This window comes from Macaca nemestrina, chromosome 1 (genome assembly GCF_043159975.1).
Source record: "Macaca nemestrina isolate mMacNem1 chromosome 1, mMacNem.hap1, whole genome shotgun sequence".
NCBI classification, from domain to species: domain Eukaryota; kingdom Metazoa; phylum Chordata; class Mammalia; order Primates; family Cercopithecidae; genus Macaca; species Macaca nemestrina.
In genome coordinates this window covers 169,007,250-169,031,516 of record NC_092125.1, presented here as the reverse complement: position 1 = coordinate 169,031,516, position 24,267 = coordinate 169,007,250, and the positions used below count along the sequence as shown (strand labels likewise).

The 24,267-nt window shown below is 41.6% G+C and overlaps 1 protein-coding gene across 4 annotated transcripts in view; it reads left to right on the top strand.

Moving 5' to 3' along the window:
- LOC105498465 (cache domain containing 1) overlaps positions 1 to 24,267 on the top strand; it is a 226,780-nt gene that overhangs the window by 144,820 nt on the left and 57,693 nt on the right. For all 4 annotated transcript variants that reach the window (XM_011770615.3, XM_071091954.1, XM_011770620.2 and 1 more), the window contains 3 exons: positions 17,596 to 17,722; positions 20,875 to 21,019; positions 22,310 to 22,526. In XM_011770615.3, coding sequence (XP_011768917.1) covers positions 17,596 to 17,722; positions 20,875 to 21,019; positions 22,310 to 22,526 — 489 coding nt within the window. The remainder of the gene's footprint in view (positions 1 to 17,595; positions 17,723 to 20,874; positions 21,020 to 22,309; positions 22,527 to 24,267) is intronic.

Genomic DNA, 24,267 nt, shown 5'->3' with positions numbered 1-24,267 from the left:
TGATGGAGATGTACCAAGAGATTAATGTTGTATTTATGACTGCTAGTACAATGTCCAGTCTGCAGCCCATGGATCAAGGAGTGATTTTTACTTTCAAGTCTAATTGTTTAAGAAATACATTTCATAAGGTTATAGCTTTCATAGATAGTGATTCCTCTGATGGATCAGGGCAAAGTAAATTAAAACCTTCTGGAAATGATTCACCATTCTAGATGCTATTAAGAACATTTGGGATTCATGGAAGGAGATCAAAATATCAACACTAATAGGAGTTTGGAAGAAGTTGATTCTAACATTCATGGATGACTTTCAGGGGCAAGATTTCAGTGGAGGAAGTCACTGCAAATGTGGTAGAAATACCAGGAAAACTAGAATTAGAAGGAGAGTCTGAAGATGTGCCTCAATTGGTATAATCGCATGATAAAACCTAGACAGATGAGGAGTTGCTTGTTATGAATGAGCAATGAAAATAGTTTCTTGAGATGGAATGTACTCCTAGTGAAGATGTTGTGAACATTGTTGAAATGACAACAAAGGACTTAGAATATTACGTGAATTTAGCTGATGAAACAGCAGCAGGGTTTGAGAGGATTGGCTCCAGTTTTTTAAAGGAGTTCTACCGTAGGTAAAATGCTGTCATATAGTATCACATGCTACAGAGAAATCTTTTGTGAAAGGAAGTCAATTTGTGTAGCAAACTTTATTGTTGTCTTATTTTAAGAAATTCCCACAGCCACCCCAACCTTCAGCTACCACCATCCTGATCAGTCGGCAGCCACCAACATCAAGGCAAGACCATCCACCAGCAAAAAGACTATAATTTGCTCAAGGCTCAAATGATCATTAGCATTTTTTAGCAATAAAATATTTTTAAATTAAGGTATGACAATGTTTTTAAGACATGCTTTTGCACACTTAATAGACTATAGTGTAGTGTAAAAATAACTTTTATATGCACTGGGAAACCAAAAACTTCGTGTGACTTACTTTATTGCCTTACTCACTTTATTCCAGGGGTCTAGAACTGAGCTGCAGTATCTCCAAGGTATGGCTACGTATTTAAAAGGCAGGATATCTTTGCTCCCTGGAAGGGTTTCAAGTGACTCCTCTACAATTTTACTTGACTATTTTGTAGTAGTTGACATGTAAACCTCTTTTTTGAAACTCTTCTCCTTTGGTTTCTATAAAATTATGTTCTGCTATTTATCCTCTTATGTCTCTGTTTAATCCTTATTTTTCTTCTGGGGCTCATTTTTCTTTATTCTGTTGATCAGAGTAAATGTCTCTGTATATTCTCTCTTACCATCCTCCTCACCTCACTAATCATTATCTTCCTGAATATTCTGAGTTTAGCCAGCTTCCCAGCTCCTGCCATGTGCTGGTGAATTCACAATCTCTAGCTCAAGACCTGGTCTATTTCTGAGTTTATTTATTGAATAAACACCTTCAGGACACACATTTCTCTGTGATTTTCCTGTAGGTACACAAAACAAACTTTCCTCTGAATTTGCTCCCCAGTCTGAGTTCCCTGTCATATTCAGTATTACCTTCATTCTGGGAATTTTTCCTCACCATTTTCCACTCAGTACTTCTCTGGGTTTTATCCATTTTGACCTAACACGAGTCATTGTCCAAGTAAGGGTATAAATAAATAAGTGAATATTTGTCAAGTGTTCACTAAGTACTAGACCCCTGGCTGGGCATCTCCCTGTGCATTGTGCTTGTTTAATCTAGGCACCTGGCTGGGCATCTGCCTGTATGTTGCTCTTGTTTAGTCTAGACACCAGCTGGGCATCTGTCTATGGATTGCTTTTCTTGCTTGGTCTAGACACCTGGCTGGGCATCTCCCTGTGTGTTGCTCTCATTTGTCTAGACACTTGGTTGGACACCTGCCTGTGGGTGTCCTTGTTTGGTCTAGACATCTGGCTGGACATCTGCCTATGTGGTGCTCTTCTTATTTGGTCTAGACAGCTGAGTGGACATCTGCCTATGTATTGTTCTTCTTATTTCGTCTAGACATCTGGCTGGACATCTGCCTGTGTGTTGCTTTTCTTTTTGTGGTCTAGACACCTGGCTGGACACCCGCCTATAGGTTGCTCTTGTTTGGTCTAGACACCTGGCTGGACATTTGCCTATAGGTTGCTCTCGTTTGGTCTAGACACCCCACTGGGCACCTGCTTGTGCATTGCTCTTCTTGTTAGGCCTAGATACCCGGCTGTACATCTGCCTGTGTGTTGCTCTTGTTTGGTCTAGACACCAGCTGGGCATCTGCCTATGAGTGGCTCTTGATTGGTACATTGACTTGTAACACAGGTCTCATTGTCCTCTATTCATTGAAAGAGAAATTTGGCTCAGATTCTGTAGTCTAAAAATCAGTCTTGAATCCCCTTTCTTTTTCCCCTGCTACTGTGGTAAATTTGGATCCTCATTGCTTTTCTAGAAGAATAATTAATGTAGAACCCCACCACCACCACCACCAGAAGGTTTCCCTGCTTCTCTTCCCTCTTTTTCCACACATCCTAAACACTCACTGAGTATTCTGAAAAATCTCCTCTGTAACTGCATTTCTCAAAAACCTCTGATGGCTCCCTTTACATCTAAGCTCACGTTGGAGACCCTGCACCCCCATCTTCTGCTCCTTTTCCTTAAGTCCTCCAGGCTCTAACCTCAGGAAATCCCTTTCATTTCTTCAGCATCACCCACCTCCATCACCGCTCCCTACTTTTGATCACATTATTGTTTCATCCTGCAGCACACTGCTAGCCGCCTCTGACATGTAAAACATTGCTTATTCCTAAGGACCCAACTTCCTTGTCACCTTCCCTCACCCTTCTAGATAAGAATTTCTTGTTTGTTGTAGTAGGTTGGCTTTCTGAGGAAGCAGACTCTGAGATGGACCTTGGCAGCCTATGGGGAAAGGGAGGAAAGGAGAATTGAGAGTGGGAGAGAGCAGGGCTTCTACACAGTGTCAGCAAAGGCCTCTGCCAACCCCAGGACTGCTTGGAAGCTGGGGTGGCCTTCCAGGGTTGTATTGGCTCAGTTATGACCCTTTATGACTTTACTCTATGGCACATTCTTACTACAGATTTTTTATTTTTTTAAGTTAGACACCTACTTGACCTTGTGCTTCTTTTTATTTATTATTGTATGCCAAGTGCCCAGTCCAGTGCCTTGCCCATAGCAGGTACACGGTAAATTCTTACTGAAAGAAAGAACGAAAGCCACTAGGATTTTTGTTGTGCTTTTGTTTTCTCTTCTGTGTAATGGAATAACCAAGACTCTTGAAGGACTTCGATGAAGAAAGGATTGTGATTGTGATTTGCTGTTAGTTGGCAGTGGTTTCCTTAGCTAAGTAGCAAATCAACACACATAAATGTCCCATGATATGGAGTGATGCAGACTATACAAATGAATAATGGTATTCTGGAGTCACGTGAAACCATCTATGATGAGCCCAGACACACAATATATACAAAACAATCAGTCCATTGCTGCTTAGTACCTCATAAACCATTTTATACTTTCATTTTATTCTTACCAGACACCAAGGGCCATTATAAGCTTCATTTTACAGGTGAGAAGTTCTGATCTACCTAAAGTCAATGAGCAATTGTTGGTATTGACATGGCTTAACATTATGTGTCCTGACTCCTAGTCAATGGCCTCCCTGAGATAGACTGCTTAAGATGAAGAGATGTATTTCCATCACTGTATTCTGCCTACTGACACTTGAAACTCTTTGTATCTAAAACCATACCTATAAATAGTCTCTCTACCCACCCAAACTTCCTCCTTGGCCCATGTTCCATATGTCAGTTAACAGCAGCTTCATTTTACTAGTTACCTAATCTTGAGACCCAGAATAAGTTCTGACTCCTTCCTGGCTCTCCCTCATAAAGAGCTTCTCTCAAGTGACAAGCATGTGGTGGTTACGATGCCAGATACCAAGATAATGAAGTGTATTGGTGAGAGGGGAGAGGAGGAGAAAAATCAACAGACAAGTTCAATTACAATAAAATGCTAAGTGCTGTGATGATGAAGGTGAACTCTGGGCACTTGACCCAGGTTGTGAGCTCTGAGCTGGGTCTTTTAAATGTGGTAAGAATTATCCAGGTGATGTGCTTGTGGCAAGCAAGCATTTTGGAATCTATAAAATGTGCATGCAGAATGGATCATTGTTTAGGAGGGAGCTGAGTATCAGAAAATAAGAGTAGTGCTAAGTCAAATTTTAATGGGTCGTTTATATTAGTCTGAGGTGTTTTGTTTGGGTTTGGTTGTGTTTTATCTGTTTTTTACCCTGAAGGCAACCAACTGAGAGATTTTAAGCAGGGGAGACAAAAGAGCTTTATGGAAAATGGAAGGAAGTGTAGTTAGCTTGGAAGAAGGAGTACCTGGGACCAGACTATTAAGGTCATCAAAGAGTGAAAGGAAAGCAGTGGAAGGGGGCCATGGCATAAACAAAATGGCTAAATGCAGGTTGAGTGGGATGGCAAGAACTAGAGAATCGGTGTAGACCACTCTTCTTAGTTGCATAGCTGAGACAAGGGGAAGGGTTACTGATAACTTAGGTATAGGAATGTTTTTCATCGTTATTGCTTTTTTTTTTTTTTAAGTTAGAGAAACTTAAAAATGTTTACATGCCAAAGACAGAGAAAGAAGTGAAGCAAACAGATGGGAAAATGGAGATTAATGTCTTGGGTTAGTTGCCCCAAACCAAACTGAACATCAGAGTCACCTGGGGTGCTTTGCAAAAAAAAAAAAAGACAAAATACAAACCAACAAAACTATTCTTCAGCCACCATGCAGACATAGTGAATCAGAATGTTGGCTTGGTAATCTGTGGGTTCTAAAAATTGTGATGATCACCTAGGCTTGAGAACTACATTTTTGTTAATTTTCTGTTATTTCTTTTATAAATGCTTGAAGATCACCTGGACCTTTGGGTCCTCTGGGAATGCCCTACTAGGTAGGAAGAAGGGAGAGTGGTAGAACCCCACTGGTTTTGGATTATCCCAGAAGTTTATTCTAGGTTCCCTGAGCCCATGACCAGGTTGAATCAAGGACAGAATGGACTGGTTATTTTTGCAGTATATAATCAACCTAGAATGGACACAAAGAGCTATGAGCTCAGAACAGAATCAGGGATTTGAGGATGCCTGCTCCTTAACCTTAGTCTTAAACTAAAATAATAACAAGGAGATAGGAAAGGATCATTGAGTTGCCCCCAGGAACAGGCTTGGTCAACTGTCATTAGTTTAACTTTTGCAATGGGCCTTAACTGGCATGATCAGTGTGGTGGCAGGTCACTGAGCAACATGGCCTAGGTCCCATTGGGGGCTCAGGGTTTAAGTCACTCCCCACCTTTCTGAACCAGAATATCCTTAGCTTTACAAATGGTAATAATGGCCAGGTGCAGTGGCTCACGCCTGTAATCCCAATACTTTGGGAGACCAAGGTAGGCGGATCTCCTGAGATCAGGAGTTCAAGACCAGCCTGGCTAACATGGTGAAACCCCATTTCTACTAAAAATACAAAAAATTAGCCAGGTGTAGTGGCACGCTCCTGTAACCCCAGCTACTCTGGAGGCTGAGGAAGGAGAATCACTTGAACGCAGGAGGCGGAGGTTGCAGTGAGCCGAGATCATGCCATTGCACTCCAGCTTGAGCAACAAGAGTGAAACTCCGTCTCAAAAAAAAAAAAAAAAGTAACCTGTCTATGCCTTGGTTTCCTGGATAATAAGTAAAACCTACCTCATAGATTAAAAAAAAAATAGCAATAATGATGAATAATAAAACTTACCTCAAAAAAAATAGCAATAACGATGAAAAACAGTCCTATATCCTAAGTTATTAGTAATCTTTCCCTTTGTCTCAGCTACGCAACTAAGAAGAGTGATCTACGTTGATTCTCTAGTTCTTGCCATCCCGCTCAACCTGCATCTAGCCATTTTGTTTGTGTCATGGCCCCTTTCCACTGCCTTCCTTTCACTCTTAGATGACCTTAATAGTCTGGTCCCAGGTACTCCTCCTTCCAGGCTAACTTACACTTCCTTCCATTTTCCATAAAGCTCTTTTGGCTCCCCTGCTTAAAATCTCTCATAGGGTTGTTGTAGTAATTAACTGAGGTAATGTAGATAAAGCCTTACCTGGTGCATGGTCAAGTGCTCAATATGCTTACCACCCCTGGAGCAGCATAAAGGGTATCCAGTGGTCGCTGAAATATATGGCCCCTCCAGAATAGCAGAATAGTATATGGCAAAACGATACTCAAGATGTAAGTGAGAGGTGGGAATTGGGAAGGTGGGATCAGGTATGATGCCAGAAATTTTGTTTGGAATCCTCAGAATATTAATTTATTTTCTTCTCCTCCAGAGTGTTTGCTGTTGTACAGAACATTACTGAGAGGTGCTAAGTCAGTTCTGTTCTGTTGAGGAAGTATGTGTGTTTTCGTTTGTCTGTGTCTCTGTGTATTTAGGATAGCTCTTGTATTTTCTATTTGGCAAGCGCGGGAGGTAGACAGCTTGATGTGTTTTTCTGAGTGGTGTTGGGCTGGGCATCAGGAAGCCCAGATATCCTTGAGGTGGGAGACAATAAGCTTTCCATTACGAGCATGTTCTATGTGTCCCTACCTCTGGTGGACAATATTGTTGAGAAAAACAGAAGTCACAACCCAACAAAAATCCATCATTTTCCCATAGATGAGGTAGCTTAAGCATTAAAGAGGGCAGGCAAGGAGTTTGGAGGACATGGTTGGTTTTGTTTTGACTGCAGAGGCTGATGACATAAGAACCAGTTAGATGTAGATAGTGAAATTGGAAGGAAAACGTCTGGGGGTCAGAGAATCTGGGACCCATCTGTTAGAATTATTCATGGTGAGTTTAGTATACGTATGCTGGAGGGTCTTGAGACTCAACAAATGGGAAGTGAGAACGCCTGAAATGGGGAAGGCATATTTTTTCAGCTGCATATCTGACAACAGTTTGTGTGCTGTGGCTAAAGAAAAATAAGCCAATGGTTATTACAAAATTGTGGGGGTTTGCTTAGAATTAGCATAGTAACTCTAAGAAACAGTCAGTTTGTTGAATTCCTTACACAGAGGGTGATGGAGGAAATAGAACTTGTCAGAAAACCTGTTTCCTTCCATTTTATAATATTACTTTGTCAGTATTTTATAGTGTAGAGATCAAATAGAACCTGTATTCGAGAGCCTTAAATATTGGGATGCTCTGGGCAAGAGCATCTTGGAATGGTGGTAGGCACTGGAGGTCGGATCTAAGAGCACCTCTCTGTCAGGTACCCCCATCTGTGTTCTCACTGCTGCATGCCAAGAATCTTCCCTTGGTTTAGTAGAAAGTGTTCTAGACCCAAAAGCAGAGGGCATGATCCCGGCACTGTGCCTTACACATAGCCAGGACTCAATAAGTATTTGATAAGGCAAGAAGGAGGGGGAAAAAGCAAGGTGACTTACTAGATCCATTGGTCAGAATTTGCCTCCTCTAGTTATAACAACTGTGTGGACATAGGTACGTTGCTTCACCTGTCTCAGCTTCAGTTTTCTGCTTTGTAAAATGACTGTAATTATATTGACTTTATAAAATGAATTGTTACAAGATTTCAAAAATATAAAAACAAAATATCTAGAATGCTACCTGGTCTCTTACTGTTATTTTTATCTAAATTTCATCTCCCTCTTTACTTGTTATCATCTGCTTGGCACCCTAGGAATTTTTCGTTGGTAAAGGTTTAAAGAAGGAGAAGTGGGCTGGCAGCACCATATCTTACCAGTTTTTTCTTTTTTTTTTTTTTTTTTTTGAGACAGAGTCTCGCTCTGCCGCCCAGGCTGGAGTGCAGTGGCGTGATCTTGGCTCACTGCAAGCTCCGCCTCCCGGGTTCACGCCATTCTCCTGCCTCAGCCTCCCGAGTAGCTGGGACTACAGGCGCCCGCCACCTCGCCCGGCTAGTTTTTTTGTATTTTTTAGTAGAGACGGGGTTTCACTGTGTCAGCCAGGATGGTCTCGATCTCCTGACCTCGTGATCCGCCCGTCTCGGCCTCCCAAAGTGCTGGGATTACAGGCTTGAGCCACCGCGCCCGGCCATCTTACCAGTTTTTTCATCCAGGCATCATAGACCTTCAATATTTTAATTTTTTAAAGTAGTTTGAACTTTTTTGAGCTGCTGTGAACTTTTGTTAATATAAATTTTTGTTAATATAAAATAGAGACCATACTGACTTTGGAAATAATGACTATCTAGATCTTCCTTCCCCACCTACATGTAGCTGCTTAGAAATGTGACTTAATAGTGATCACCACAGAGACTGTCCTTACAGTGAAACCTCCTTTGTAAGCAGATTTCTAATTCTGTCCCTTAGAGACAGACCTCATACCCTCCTAAGGAGTTCACAGATAGAATTAAGAGATTCATCCATTTGGATGTTAAATAAATTAGATCTTTATTTTAATTGATCTCTAATTCAATCATAAATTAAGGTAACAATCCACAGTGTACATTTCATACCAGGGATTTTTGTCATCAAAGAAATCATGGCAGTTTTCATCTCACATAACAGTTGTTGAATATGTCTTGAAATATCATGTATGCTCATCATGATTTCCAAATCATGGAAGGTATGAGACCTACCATAACCTTTCTTTTTCTTAATGCATTAATAGGAAGCACATATATTATCATACACTTAACATTTGTAATATTTTGGAAACTATTCTTTATAATAGGTTTCTCTTGACATCTTAAATGTTTTATTTGTATGCTTTACAAAGATTCTGTCTACTCCAGGCTACCAAAGCATTTATGGAACAGAAACTATTAAGATCCTGTGCCTTAGAGTTGGTTGGAGGAGGAATGTCCCAAACTGACAGCCAAATAGAAAGATTCCCACTACACAGTCTGCAGCAAAATTGAAAGGCAAAATTTTTAGAACCAAATTCACCTTCCACTGGCCCACTGATAGTCTACTGGGCGCTATCCAAATAATCTTAAATTATTAGGCATCATTCCTGCTTGTAAAGGCTTCAGAGGAAGAGATTTCATGGTTGCTCTGATAATTAATACTTGAAATAGTAAATACTTTAGTAAATGCTTGTAATGAGAATACTTGAAATGAGAAAACACTTCCTCTTGCCCTTGCTTATCAGTGGTCACAGTGAGCTACCTGTGATGGCTCTGTTTTTAAAAGACTGACATTAAATTTTCTCCATATGTTCATCTAAATAACCTTTTCCTGGTACCACTTGGACATTCCATATATATATATAGTCTTGGGCCACTGATAATAGTCTCATAGTGCTGATTTATATATTCTAAGTCAGTAGGAGTGAGGATGCTCCCCTTTTCCCTTTTTTTGTATAAACTTGATCAAAGCCAGCTGGAAGTTTGTTCTTCCTCTCTAATTGTAAATCTGTATACTTCCTTCCCCATGGAGCTTAAGGTTCCCTATGTAAGAGATACTAAACACATAGCTACGTAAAGATTACACAGGACATTACCAGTTTTTGCTATGAAGGAAAATACCAAGTACTATAAGAGAGGATAAGAATCAAGAGTGGTCAGGGGAGGATCTCTGAGAAGGTGGAATTTCAGGCAAAACCTGAAGGCTTAAAAAAGAGCTATCTGAAAAGTGAAGAAAGAATTTTCCCATGCCTGAGGATCACCTTGTACCAAGGGCACATTTGTGGAACTGAAAGAATTGGCTCTTGATGTACAGTGTACTGAGTTGAAGGGGGAAGAGGTGAGGTTGGAGAATAGGAAGGAGCCAGGTCATGCAGGGCCTTGTAGAGTTTGAATTTAATGCTAAGTGTAGTACAGTAGGGAACCTTTGAAAGGTTTTAAGCAAAGCAACAGGGGATTTGATTTACATTTTAGAAAGAAGCCTTTGGATGCTATATAGAGAGTAAATTTAAGGTCAGACAGCTTGCCAGTCTTAAGAGATGGGACTTGAACCTGTGGCTTTTCATTCCCAGTCCATTCTGATTTACCAGGGTCTTTTTTTCTAGTTGATAAGTACTAACCTGAATTAAGTAGAAGATGCAAAATAACACCAGGCCATTTCCAAATGGCTTTCTTATACTCGCTCAAGTTGACAGTGAAAAATAAAAGCCACCTAAGGCTCATGTCTCTAACCTGTTGAACACCTCAAAATAATTAAGAGATCACAACTATACCATTTCTCGGTTATATAAAAACCCTGTCTCTTATCTAACATATGCTATTTAGTGTTTAAGCTTGCTCAGAGTCATACATGCACTATCAGCTCTGCCTATTAAGCAGTGGCTTGTGTCTCTGCGATTTTCCAGGTAAACCAGCCTGAACTACCCAGCTAGTATTTGCCAGCTTTAGCGGTTCAGCAGTTTGTTTTTCCTTATAAGATTAAATGGTCAGTTTCGCCTTAGGTTTTATTCCAATTATGAAATCACTTCATTTTGTTACGCCTCTCCTTAATTGTACTTATTTACCTTGTACATACAAACTAATAAATCTGTTATTTTGATTGAGAAGCCCCTCCATGTTTATATATTTATTCTGCCTCTCAAGAATACTCAGTAAGTTTTTTATCTGTTGATTGCTAATTCATCTAGCATGTATTTCTTAACACACGGAAGTACTATATGTAATGTTAAAGCAAGCACACCTGAATGAATCAAATCATGCTGTGCTCTTGCCACCTTGAGCGTGTTAGTTCTGCATCTATAAGATGGGAATAAAATAACAAATCCATAGGGTAATTATGAAAAGTATTACACCATATGTGAAACTGTTTTGTATGATGCTCAATACATTTTCACTGTTTTATTGAAACAGTTTTATTGAAGTATAATTGACATCCAATAGATTTCATGTGTTTAACATGTACAGTTAGTAGATTTGTACATGTATAGACCCATGAAATCACACAGCAGACTTTTTATCTCTCCATTTATCTATTTCTATGCTGGTTGCATTGGCAAACTTTCTTAATCAAGGCAGTGGTGTTCAGAGAAGGGAGTGTCTAGGTTTTAAGACATATTTAAAATTGTCATTGCTTCTATATTGATATAGTCACAATATTTAATTTTTTAAATTAAATTTGGCAGTAGGTTGGGTTTGGGGGCTCACACCTGTAATCCCAACACTTTCAGAGGCCAAGGTAGGCAGATCACCTGAGCTCAGGAGTTTGAGACCAGCCTGGCCAACATGGTGAAACCCCGTCTGCACTAATAATACAAAAATGAGCTGGGCATGGCGACGGGTGCCTGTAATCCCAGCTACTCTGAAGTCTGAGGCAGGAGAATCACTTGAACCTGGCAGGCAGAGGTTGCAGTGAGCCGAGGTTGTGACACTGCACTCCAGCCTGGGCAACAGAGCAAGGCTCCGGCTCAAAAAAAAAAAAAGTTGGCATTAGAAGAAAATAAGATTTTAGAACTAAACACACAAACGTACGGATCATCCCAGCCTGTGTGCTACAGATACCAATCCTACATCTCTCAGAGAATGTGTACCTCAATGTGAAAAGAACTAGAAATCTCTGCTTTAGGATGCAGAGATGAGTCAGGTATAGATCTTGCCCTCAAGGATCTTAGAATCTAGGGGTGGAGGAGGTGGAATGTACCTATAACAACGATAATGCAGAGTAGAAGGTAGGAAGAGGTAAAACACCAGAGGAGGATTTAAAAGGGTGCAGTAACTTCTAGCTTGGGGATACACTTCACTGAGGAAAGACACCATTTATTGCCTCCTGCACATGTGTCTGTCTGAGGTAAGTGTAGGTGTGTAGAGCAATTTAGACAGATACAGACCCTGCCCATTCATCACTTAAATCCTAATGCTGTGCATCACCGCTCGATGGGTTGGGCGTCTACCCAGCTTTTTTCCTGGACCACTTCCAACATTTTTGAGGAAAGAGTGAGTGTGAAGGACCCTGTGGTTGGACACCAGCCCAAGTTATCCAGTGGCTAGACACCTAACTGACTCATAGGAATGGGGAAAGCCCCCTCTGGGTTGCTTGTGTGGATAATAAGGCTCTCATTCACCTCCACATCTAGGTCAGAGAGGGGCCGCCTGGGAAGCACAGCACATTGATAGATTACTTCTGGGCCCCGGGGACCTCATTACCATCATATCCATCATCTTCTGCTAGTACCAAATAATGGATGTAATTTAATCAGATGCCAAAGGAGTCCTCAGCAGGAGAATTGGAGAAACCTTGCCTGAAACTGTGCTATAGTGTTGGAATGATTATAATGAACCAGAATGATCTTTTGTGGTGAGACTAAATGTATCATGCACTATATGAGTTTTGATTTATTTTTAAAACATTCTTGCTCCCATTGGCTCCCCTTTTAATAGTTTCACTGTAGCCTGTTTATTGTTACAGATGTTACTTTTAAATGAGGTCATTGAGCTTTCCTTTACTTCCAAAGGCAATGTTTGCCTTTTTATTAAGGGGTTGGCAGGGCTGTCTGGAGAACAGTGCTAATGTGAGATCAAGGTTAAAGCTTCAGACCCCAGGAGACTAGGTGGAGAAAAAGCCTCTTCCATGTTTACACACACTCATGTCAGCCAGATGTCTCACAAAGGGCAAGTTTCCTGGCGGAGAGGCGAGAAGACAGGCATTGTGGTCACAGACTGCCTTGACTCTCATGGCCCCTTCTTGCCCACTGTGAAACCTCAGGCATGTCAAAAACAAGCTCTCTGTGCCTGTTTCCTCAGCTGTCACTTGGAGATAATTAATTTTTATTCCTAGGACTTTTGTGAGGATAAAATGTGTTACAGCCCCTCGGTATGCATGAGGGATCTGGGGAGGGCAAGGGGTGTAATAGCTAAAAGTCTAAGGCTTTGGAAATGCTTTAAGTCCTATGTGTAGTATATTTTGCATAGCTTTGTTGGAGGACCGCTGACCAAATCCAGCTTGCCAGTGATTTTTGTAAATAAACTTGTATTGGCACACAGCCCATTCATTCATTTACAAATAAATGTCTGTGTCTGCCCTCTCAAAGACAGATTTGGGTCGTTATGACAAAGACCTTATGGTCTGCAAAGCCAGAAGTATTTACTATCCAGCCCATTACAGAAGTTGGCCAATCACTGTACCAGACTGAAGGGAAGTTTCTATACAGAGATCTGGTCATTTAAAGCAGTGAGGGATAGGGGATGAGTGGGAATTCTAAAGTGTTCCTGCAGAAAGTCGAATGCTGAATGTTGTCACTTATAAGTGGGAGCTAAATAATGTGTGCATTTGGACAGAGGGAGTGGAATGATAGACACTTGGAAAGGTGACTTGGAAAGGTGAGAGGGTGGGAGGCGGGGTGAGTAATGAGAAATTACCTAATGGGGACAGGCACGGTGGTTCACGCCTGTAATCCCAGCACTTTGGGAGGCCAAGGCAGGCGGATCACTTGAGGTCGGGAGTTCAAGACCAGCCTGTCCAACATGGTGAAACCCTGTCTCTACTGAAAATACAAAAACTAGCTGGGCATGGTGGCAGATGACTGTAATCCCAGCTACTTGGGAGGCTGAAGCAGGAGAATCACTTGAACTCAGGAGGCAGAGGTTGCAGTAAGCCGAGGTCACACAACTGCACTCCAGCCTGGGTGATAGAGCGAGACTCAGTCTCAGGGAAAAAAAAAGAAAAAGAAAAAGGAAAAGAAATTACCTAATGGGTACAATGTACACTATTCATGTGATGGTTACCCTAAAAGCTCAGACTTCATCACTACACAATATGTCCATGTAACAAAACTGCATTTGTACCCCCTAAATCTATAAAAATAAAAAATTAAAAGCCTGGGCCCAGTGGCTCACACCTGTAATCCCAGCACTTTGGGAGGCTGAGGTGGGTGATCACAAGGTCAGGAGATTGAGACCATCCTGGCTAACACGGTGAAACCCAGTCTCTACTAAAAATACAAAAAGATTAGCTGGGTATGGTGGTAGGCGCCTGTAGGAGGCTGAGGCAGGAGAATGGCATGAACCCCAGAGACGGAACTTGCAGTGAGCCAAGATCACACCACTGCACTCCTGCCTGGGCGACAGAGCGAGACTTTGTCTCAAAAAAAAAAAAAAAAAAAATTAATTTGAAAAAAGTGTTCCTAAATGTCTATGGAATTCACTCCATTCTGATTTAAACACATGAAACTTTAGTGCATGTTATAAGACTGGTTTGTTGAGGTGAGAATTAAATGCTATATGTGGGAGCATTAGCACAAAGCTGGCACATGCAGATGCCAGATAGATGTTTGCTAGAGTCGAGTCTCCATTATGTTTCATCAGACCCCACATAGGTGTGACCCTGTTTGGCTCTGGGCATATGTTTCTGGGAGTGGGCAGGTTGACACAGGCATCACCATGGGCCACTTTTGTGGAATAGTCACATGTTGTTCCAGCATTTTCTTCTTTGTAAGTTGTTGTTAACGATTAGTCTAAAATGAGGTTTATTGACCAATGTCTTTATCTTTGCCTCATGCTTTGAAATTGTTCCAGTGATAGGTGGAGCCAGCACTAAAGTCATACCTGAGTATGTACATGCTAGAAATAAAGATGAAACTGGCATTTTAACACCAAACACAAAGTTTGATGACTGTCACATGTTTTAATTTTTGGAACACAATCAAAATATTTGCCATGGCTCAAAAAGGTAGTCCTCAGATAACATATTGCTAATGGCAGAAAGACCCCTTGCAAAGTAAATAAAACATTAAAAGTGGTGATCTTCACTCGGATGGAAAAAGGGAAAGGAGTTGAATATATTGTCACTCCGCACTCTACATCATATGTAGATGGCAACAGCACATGCTGTGCACTTATGTACACTGTCCTTTAACAAGTCATTGAGAGGAACTTGGCCTCTGGCTTCCTGTCTTGCTAATTGAGCACTCTCTGTAGTGACCCCGCTGCAAAGCTCTCACTCCCCTCCTCTTGCACGTTGGTCATCTTGGGAGGTGGGTATGTTTTCAAGGTACAAGCCCAAATGGCAAAAGTCCACCATACTTTGTAGAAGGCACGTGGCATAATGCCTAGACGGTCATAGGTACTCACTCAGGACTTGTTCCCAACACCATCTCAATGACCACAGGTAGATCTTTCCTATCTTTGGATTTCCATAGCCCTTCTCTGTACCTCACCCAAGCTCTTAATCAGATACTGTGATAATTAATTAAAAGTTTAGTGTATATTTCCAATCTCCCTGAATTAGTCTTTCTTTTGTAGGTAAGGATTTAATATTTTTTTTCTCCTTACCTCTATTCCTAAAAGCTGTTCCCTGCCCATGGTAGGCCAAGAACAAATCATGAAAAGTTGATCAAAGCCAAGCAGACATCAGAATAATAGTGGATATAAATACAGTGAACTAGGGACAGCAGAGACTGAAAGCAAGGCCTGTCTGTCTCAGATAAAATCTTGGGGCTGGGCACGGTGGCTCATGCCTGTAATCCTAGTACTTTAAGAGGCTAAGGCAGAAGGATCACTTGAGGCCACGAATTTGAGGCCAGCCTGGGCAACATGGTGACACCCTGTCTCTACAAAAATAAAAAAAAATTAGCTGAGTGTGATGGTGCCCACCTATAGTCTTAGCTATGCAAGAGACTGAGGCAGGAGGATCACTTGAGCCCGGGAGAACAAGGCTACAGTAAGCTGTGATTGCATCACTACATTCCCATCTGGGCGACAGAGTGAGACCCTGTCTCAAAAAAAATTTTTTAATAAAAAATAGAATAGGAATTCAGTCCTGCTAATATAACAAACCTGCAGAACAGCACAGCCACTGTCCTGAGTGCCAAGGAGACAGAGTAGACCATCATCTTACCTTCTTGGAGTTCATGATGCTCTACCGGAGAGGAGGCAGGTACATGACTGTTGCACCTGAGTTCACAGGGAACCATCACCCCCACAATATCCTGCAAAACTTTGCAACTCCCATTTCATAATGTAATTCCTGATGCTACATATGGTATAAAAACATAATACCATAATTAGTCCACCCACTTTTATTTGAGGCCGAAGGATTTAGTGAGAAACACAGAGTCAGAAGAGCTATGTTAAAGCACGATCTTACCACCTACTAGCCGTGGATATTCATTTGTGTAGGAACTATTTACACTCACTGTGCATGCATTGTTCTAGGCTATAGGGGGGATAAGGCCAAGTTCTTCATTGCTTGCATCTTAAAATTTAACTGGGGGTGGTAAAGGAGAAGAGAAGAATGAACTGGTATTAAATGATATTTCAGATGGTGATAAATGCTATGAAGAAAATAAAACATGGCATGTTATAAAGGGCCATTTAATTTCTTTGAGCTTCAGTTTCTTCATTGCAATCTGAAGATAAGACCACATATCGTGTAGTATTTTGTGAAACTTAAATATCCTGTGTGAAAGCTCTTTGTCTACAGTAGAGGTGAAGATCCCTCATCATTGTTAGAGTCATATCTCAGCCTCAGCCCTTACAGTCATACAAACAGATCCTTATTTGATCACATGGGTGTTTAAAGCTTAATGTATTTTCTGATCAAATACACCTCACGCATTCCTTCCTTTTCACGTTTGCTTGGAATCTTCCCGCAACTGAATTTGTTTTTGTTCCATTTCCATCTGTGTAACTCTGCTTGTTTATCAGTTATTACAGTAGGGCTTGTTTTGTGCTCATCTTTGTATATCTTGCCAATTGTGAAGCAGTGACCAGCACGTAGTAAGTGTGTAATAAGTAGCTGAGTCAGAATGGAGCAGAGCAAAACATCCTAAGAGCTCAGAAAAGAGAGGAAATTCTGATTGCGGGAGAGGGTAAGGAAGACTTCATGGAGGTTGTGGGACAGGATTGCACACAACAAGGTGGGCTGAGGGAATGGCAGATGCAGGTCAGCGGTAGGAATGCTGTGTAGATAAAGGGGGGCAGTACAGCATGATGTAAGGAACACAGGAGTCAGGACAGCCAGGTTTGAATCCCAGCTTGGCCATTTACTGAGGAGGTCTTTGACAAATCACTTCAGCATATTTTCTCGACTCTAAAGTAGTGATAACAATACCACCCACATCTTGGGGTTGCTTTATGGATGACATGAGATAACATAAGGAAGCCTGTATTCCAGCACCTGGCACAGAGGAATCATTCCGTAAGTAACAGCTTAACCAGACAATGATGGCCTGTCTTTTTAAGTACCATGTATGCTGTTTCCTTCATTGTGAAGCAGAGGCAAGGTTAAGGTCACAGGTCTAGTCCCTCTGGCGATGAGGCCTATTAACATCACTGTTTTCTACAGTTACAGACTGCACCCCAAGCCAACTAGTGTGTGCTGACCCAACAGGGGCCAGCTCAGTGCAGGGAGAGATTAATGCAAGTGAATCATTTGTACTGGAAAAAGAATCCAAGACATATAATGTCATGGTACAATATTAAGAGTAATAGCTTCACTTAGCTGAAACATTGTATTTTCTATTCTTAGGGTATTTTTTAAGGGGCAGAAAACATGTTTCATAGAAAATTTACAACCTTGTATCTAGTGGGATTTCTTCATACTACAAGCGTTTTATGCAAAACAGATGCCTGAGAAGCGGTGCCTGCATGCACCTGTGGATTTGGTGGTTATACTTCATTTTCCTCACCCCTCTAGTTCTTGCAGACAACCTGAAATCCAACCCTGGAATTAAGTGGCAGTATTTCAGTTCAGAAGAAGGAATTTTCACTGTTTTCCCAGCGCACAAGTTCCGGTGTAAGGGCAGCTACGAACACCGCAGTAGGTATGTTGACTTGCATTCTGAAGTTTTTAATTATTGTTTAAGAGTGATCTACATGAAAGATAAAACTTCTCGTTTCTACTCATGGCTATGCCTCTAAGCTGTGGATTCAGAAATTTGTACTTGTTCTGAAATGAATTCACCATTTAGTATATGTGGATGTGAAATTCCAGGCAAGGGCAAATTACAAAATCCAGAGCTTTTCTATAGCTATGTAACATGCCAAATAAAAAAAAGTACTTACTCCTGAAGTCAAATTGTGTGAAGCACCTAGAGTGTTTTGAGTTTCAGAATTCTTTGTTGAAATGTGAATGATGGTACCTTGTCTATAGGGCAGCCCTTGAACATAACTTTATAACATATCTCAGAGTAGAGTTTGTTATACTCAGCTTCCCTTTCTGTGATGACATGCTTGGCCATACTGCATGAAATTTACATGCAGATTTTAACTACTAGAAGTTTTGAGGTGAGCAGAAAGCATTGGATTAAAAATCACTAACATCTTGCTTTTCTCACTCACAGACATGACTTGAGATTCTACCATGTAGCCAGAAGGGCAATAATGGTGAGATAATTTGTATGACAAGACTCATTAATTATAGAACCCCCCGAAGCAAGTACACTTTCCTATTTAATCCTGGCAGTTTCCTGTTTGCCGTGTCAAATGTTTGATGCCAGAACATCTGAAGCTGTAGTGCAGGGCACCCACTTTTCACACCATTTTCTGGAGTCTACACAATTACTTTAGCTTCCCTTCATCTTCACTTTAAATTGTATCCAGAATTTTTCCCCGAGGAAAATACTTCATCTGTGCTTTTCCTAAGATTTTTTTTTTTTTTCCTGAGAAGGAGTTTTGCTCTTGTTGCCCAGGCTGGAATGCAATGGCACGATCTTGGCTCACTGCAACCTCTGCCTCCTGGGTTCAAGCAATTCTCCTGCCTCAGCCTCCCAAGTAGCTGGGATTACAGGCACCCACCACCAAGCCTGACCAATTTTTGTATTTTTAGTAGAGATGAGGTTTCGCCAAGTTGGCCAGGCTGGTCTCGAACTCCTGACCTCAGGTGATCCGTCCACCTTAGCCTCCCAAAGTGCTGGGATTACAGGCATGACCCACCGTGCCCAGCCATCCTAAGATATTTTTATTGTGTGTTTAGTTTCTTCCTTACCCTCCCCATACATTCTGGTGAAGACTTGAGTGTCTTGGAGACTGGACCAGAAGCCATGACTATGGCTTCTCGCGAGAACAAAGGCCACCATGAACCATCTAATTCTCATTTGCTTCTAAGAAGAGATAGGCTAGGTGGCTTGCTGATTTGAACGAAGCACCCGTGAAGGAAAGTTTAAAAAGGAAAGCGAAACTTTGTCAAAATCAGCATTCACCAACACAAGGCAATTTGGAAAGTTTTCATGTGTCTCCACCCTAAATCTGCACTAATTAGCCCTTGAACCTCTTTTCCCTTGGCTAAATAATCCACATTTCTCTCCTCATAGACTGCGATTCGCATCTCTTGTCCTAACTACTTTCCTATGATGCCTTTCCAAGTTCTCTACATTCATTGCAAGTATGGAATGGATTTCAGGACATAGCAACACAAGAAAGGAACTGGTGGATACCAGTCATTCTATGAGGACGTCCCCCCAGTTTGTGCATTTAACATCACTATTTATATATCCCACTAAAGCAGCTTTTAACAACTTAATGTGACGATGCCAACACATATCCCAAGTTTCATTTATGTGAATTGAATTTGAACAAAGGAAGTGTGTCATTTTAAAGAAAATCCACCCACCTAGCTTGGAGAATCTAAAAAGTTAAATATTTGACCTACTTGTCAGTGCTGAGATGATCAGATTTTCCTTCTTTTCTGTTCTCTGTTTCATTTCTGTAGCTACCTCTTCTGGATTCTTTTTATTTCATTTCCCTAGTGGCTCAATCGTATCGACTAGTGAAAATAGAGTGGTACTTTAGTAATTACTGCAGGACTTTGGGCTTGAGAACAACTAGTGTAAATTTGGCCAGATTTTGAGTTTTTTTGGTACTTTGCCTACATTTCTTAATTTGTGCCCAGGCTTTTGTGATTCAGCTGGCATCTAACATTTCACAGGAAAATCTAGTGTTTTAGGGGTGTCAGTAAAGGAGAGAATTCTCTTGAGGCTGATTTGCTTTCTTAAACTCCTTCTAATTTGTTCCAGCTTTAAAACTGTGAATAGAGACCTCATTAAACCTCTTCTCACAAACCTTCCTGCACTGCACATTGGCAGAAGGCTGCTTTGATGGGAGGCATTTCTCCTTTGTGGCTGCCCCCAACCCCCTTTTTTTCAATGTTGGCAAACAAAAACCTGGCAAGAAGAGTGGCTATCACAGACTTGGACAAATTTTGATGGCACAGTTTTAAATGCTCAGATAAGGGGCCTTTTGGTGGCTGACCTATGTGAATTGTTTCAGTCCAGAAAGGAAAGGGGCCTCTTAGCAGGAGCCTTTGTATGAGAAGAGAGGAACCAAACCTGCCATTCAAAGCTGCTCAGCATGCTCATGGGTTATAGCCTGCCTCACTTCTAGCCAAGCCCCACTCTGCAAGTCTGCAGAGGATAATCCAGCCCTGGTGAGGGGACCTTTTTCTCCTTGACTGATCTCTCAGCCCAAGGGGCCGCCACATCCACACCCTTTAGCAAAACAGGTACACCAGGCAATACCAAGCAGAGGTTGTGCATATTTTAAATGAGGATTTTAACTACTAGAAGTTTTGAGCTGTGCAGAATGCATTGAGTTAAAGAGCACTAACATCCTGCTTTTCTCTGAGAAAAAAAAAAAAAGAGAGAGAGAAAAGCAGGATGTTAGTGATGCTGAAAAAGCCAGCCTCCAAAAGAGTTTGCTGCTGAAAAGCTTCTCTTGTCTGCTTTGATCTTTAAAGGCATAAATTATCCATACCTGTTCCACAGACACACCTTGTTGTCTTGTTGTCTTAGGTATTATTGCCTTAGGTATTATTTTCAATGCACCAGTATGGTTTCTTCTTCCATGTGGATCTCTCCATCCTTGTGCCATCTCTGGGAGAACACAGAGACCAACATGCCCGTGCACTGTAATATTCACAGCTGTGTTGAGGCCCTTTACCTAAACCAAGATGACCCCAGAGAGCTTCTTCTCCCTGCAGACCCATCTACGTCTCTACAGTCCGGCCGCAGTCAAAGCACATAGTCGTGATTCTGGACCACGGGGCTTCGGTCACAGACACTCAGCTTCAGATTGCCAAGGACGCTGCTCAGGTCATCCTCAGTGCCATCGATGAACATGACAAGGTGACCGTGACCCCTGTGACCCCAATGGCATGAGGTTCTCCTTGAATGCCTTTTTTAAAGTACTTTATTGTTTTGTGATATAATAGATCCTCCTTGACTTACAATGGGGTTACATCCTGATAAATCTATCATAAGTTGAAATTGCATTTAATACACCTGAGCTACATCATAGCTTGGGCTAGCCTACCTTAAACATTGTCAGAACACTTAGGTTAGCCCTCAGTTATGGAAAATCATCTAACACAAAGCCTATTTTATAACATAATAAAGTATTGGCTATCTCATGTAGTTTGTTGAATACAGTAGTATACTGCAGAATACTGTATCAGCGGTTCTCCTTTGTGATTGCATGGCTTACTGGGAACTGTGGCTCCCTGCCATTGTCCAGCACCATGAGAGAGTATCAGGAGCCTGGGAAAAGATCCAAAATTGAAAGTACAGCTTCACTGCCTGCCTATCGCTTTCGCACCATCGTAAAGTCAAACCATTGTATGTCAGGGACCATCTGTATATTTTTTTAAATCCATCTTTAAAAGGACTTTGGGAAAAGAGTATTATTCTAATATTTGAGGAAGCAGCCACCAATCCAAAAATCTCTTTTGTAACTACCACCAACCTTAGTCTTATACTTCTTTATGGCTCACGGTAAGGTTTCTAATTAGCCATGACTTTCACACTGGAGGTTATGCTGAGGAGGAGAGGGGTGGGGGATGTAGATGCTGGTGGATGGCTGAACTTTATCGCAAGATTGTTGGGAAGTCAGGGAGAAGGGAAAGCTACTAGTGGCTGACTAATCTCTGGGACACCTTGGAGAGAGGTGTGGGTACAGCTAATGATAATCTATTGCGTGTGGACATCTTCTGCTTCATCATTTTGACTTTGCCAACTCCAGCGGTTTTGCTCACTAACTTAGTGGCTTAAAACACACACACCGTACTCTCTTACCCTCACCCTCACCTCCAGGTTGAAAACCAGGATAGTTCATTCTTGCTATGACTTTTCTCTGCATAAAATAGTTTGTGTGTGTGTTTAATGTTATATATGAACACAGTACTACTCCTTCATCTTGGAACAAAAACCAAACTCTAGGGGTTTCCCCACTTTACCAGTCCTTATGGATCCTTTTCAAATTTGATAGATTGATGGCTCCAGGGATTTATTTTGAAACTCTCAGAATCTGTTCTGTAGGCCTTCTCGTTCTTTGGGCTCTTCTGTTACACAAACAAATAAATCTTTAAGTGGTAGGATAACAGGTTTGGTTTTGGTTTTTGTTTTTTTTCTTTCCTGCAGATTTCTGTGTTAACTGTGGCAGATACCGTCCGGACTTGCTCACTAGACCAGTGCTATAAGACCTTCTTGTCTCCAGCTACCAGTGAGACAAAAAGGAAAATGTCCACCTTTGTTAGCAACGTGAAGTCTTCAGACAGTCCTACCCAGCACGCAGTGGGATTCCAAAAGGCATTTCAGCTGATTCGAAGCACAAACAATAACACAAAGTTCCAAGCAAGTGAGTGCGTTCTCTCGGAGGACTTACAAGCATAATAGATAAAGATGGCAATAGGAATATATTGTAAATTGATCACACAATGATGTTTAGAGAGATTTTATTATTTATTTATTTATTTATTTATTTATTTATTTATTTACCTTGAGACAGGGTCTTGCTCTGTCCAAGCTGGAATGCAGTGGCGTGATCATGGTTCACTCCAGCTTTGACTTCCTGGGCTCCAGCAATCTTTATACTTCAGCCTCCCAAGTAGCTGGGACCACAGGCGTACGCCACCACACCCAGCTAATTTTTGTATTTTTGGTAAGGAAAGGGTTTCACTGACTGAGACCTGTCTGATCTCAAACTCTTGAGCTCAAGCAATACACCTGCCTTTGCCTCCCGAAGTGCTGGAATTACAAGCATGAGCCACTGCACCCAGCGTAGAGGGATTTAAAAAAAACATTGATTGGGGGTGAGGTGCGGTGGCTCATGCCTATAATCCCAGCACTTTGGGAGGTCAAGGCAGGCAGATCACAAGATCAGGAGTTCGAGACCAGCCTGGCCAATATGGTGAAACCGCATCTCTACTAAAAGTACAAAACAATTAGGCGGGCATGGTGGCGATTGCCTATAGTCCCAGCTGCTCGGGAGGCTGAGGCAGGAGAATCACTTGAACGCAGGAGGCAGAGGTTGCAGTGAGCTGAGATCATGCCACTGCACTCTAGCCTGGGCGACAGAGTGAGACTCTGTCTCAAAAGAAAAAAAAAAATTCATTTGGGTTAAAATTGTCATGTGTTGTCTTCATCATCATCAAATACTAGGATGTTAACTGGATTTTTCTCATCTTTCCCAATCAAAGATGGTCAGTCTGTACAATTTCTTGACTCTCTGAGCCTTCTCTTCCTGCCCCTTTATTTAGATCATGTCTGCACTTACGTCCTAAGGGAATCTCCACATCCTTTCTAATGCTAATTGTCAGCTTTGCTTCCTCTTTGACTTAGAGTGAATGTCTGCTTGTGCACACGTGGACGTGAAGCGGGCAACAGGAATTCTTGCCTTGATCCTTCCTTCTTCTAACCAGCTGTCATTTAGATGAGCACAGTCTTTCAGATGTATAAAAGCACTCTAATTCAATTTTTTTTTTTTTTTTTTTTTTGAGATGGAGTCTCACTCTGTCACCCAGGCTGGAGTGCAATGGAGCAATCACAGCTCACTGCAACCTCCACCTCTCGGGTTTGAGTGGTTCTCCGGCCTCAGCCTCCTAAGTAGCTAGGATTACAGGCATGCGCCACCATGCCTGGCTAATTTTTGTATTTTAAGTAGAGACGGGGTTTCACCATGTTGGTCAGGCCGATCTTGAACTCCTGACCTTGTGATCCCCCCACCTCAGCTTCCCAAAGTGCTGGAATTAGAAGCGTGAGCCACCACGCCTGGCCTCTAATTTAATTTGTATATATTAAAGAAAATCTGGAATTAGGATGCATGCTAAAGTACGGGAAAATATATTTGAAATGGAGCTCATGCTTTGGAACTACTTAAAGGAATCTATTTCATTTTTCCTTTTATTTAAAAAAAATCTGTTTATAGGCCAGGTGCGGTGGCTTATGCCTGTAATCCCAGCACTTTGGGAGGCCAAGGCAGGCGGATCACGAGGTCACGAGATCGAGACCAGCCTGACCAACATGGTAAAACCCCGTCTCTACTAAAACTACAAAAATTAGCTGGACGTGGTGCCACGCGCCTGTAATCCCAGATACTT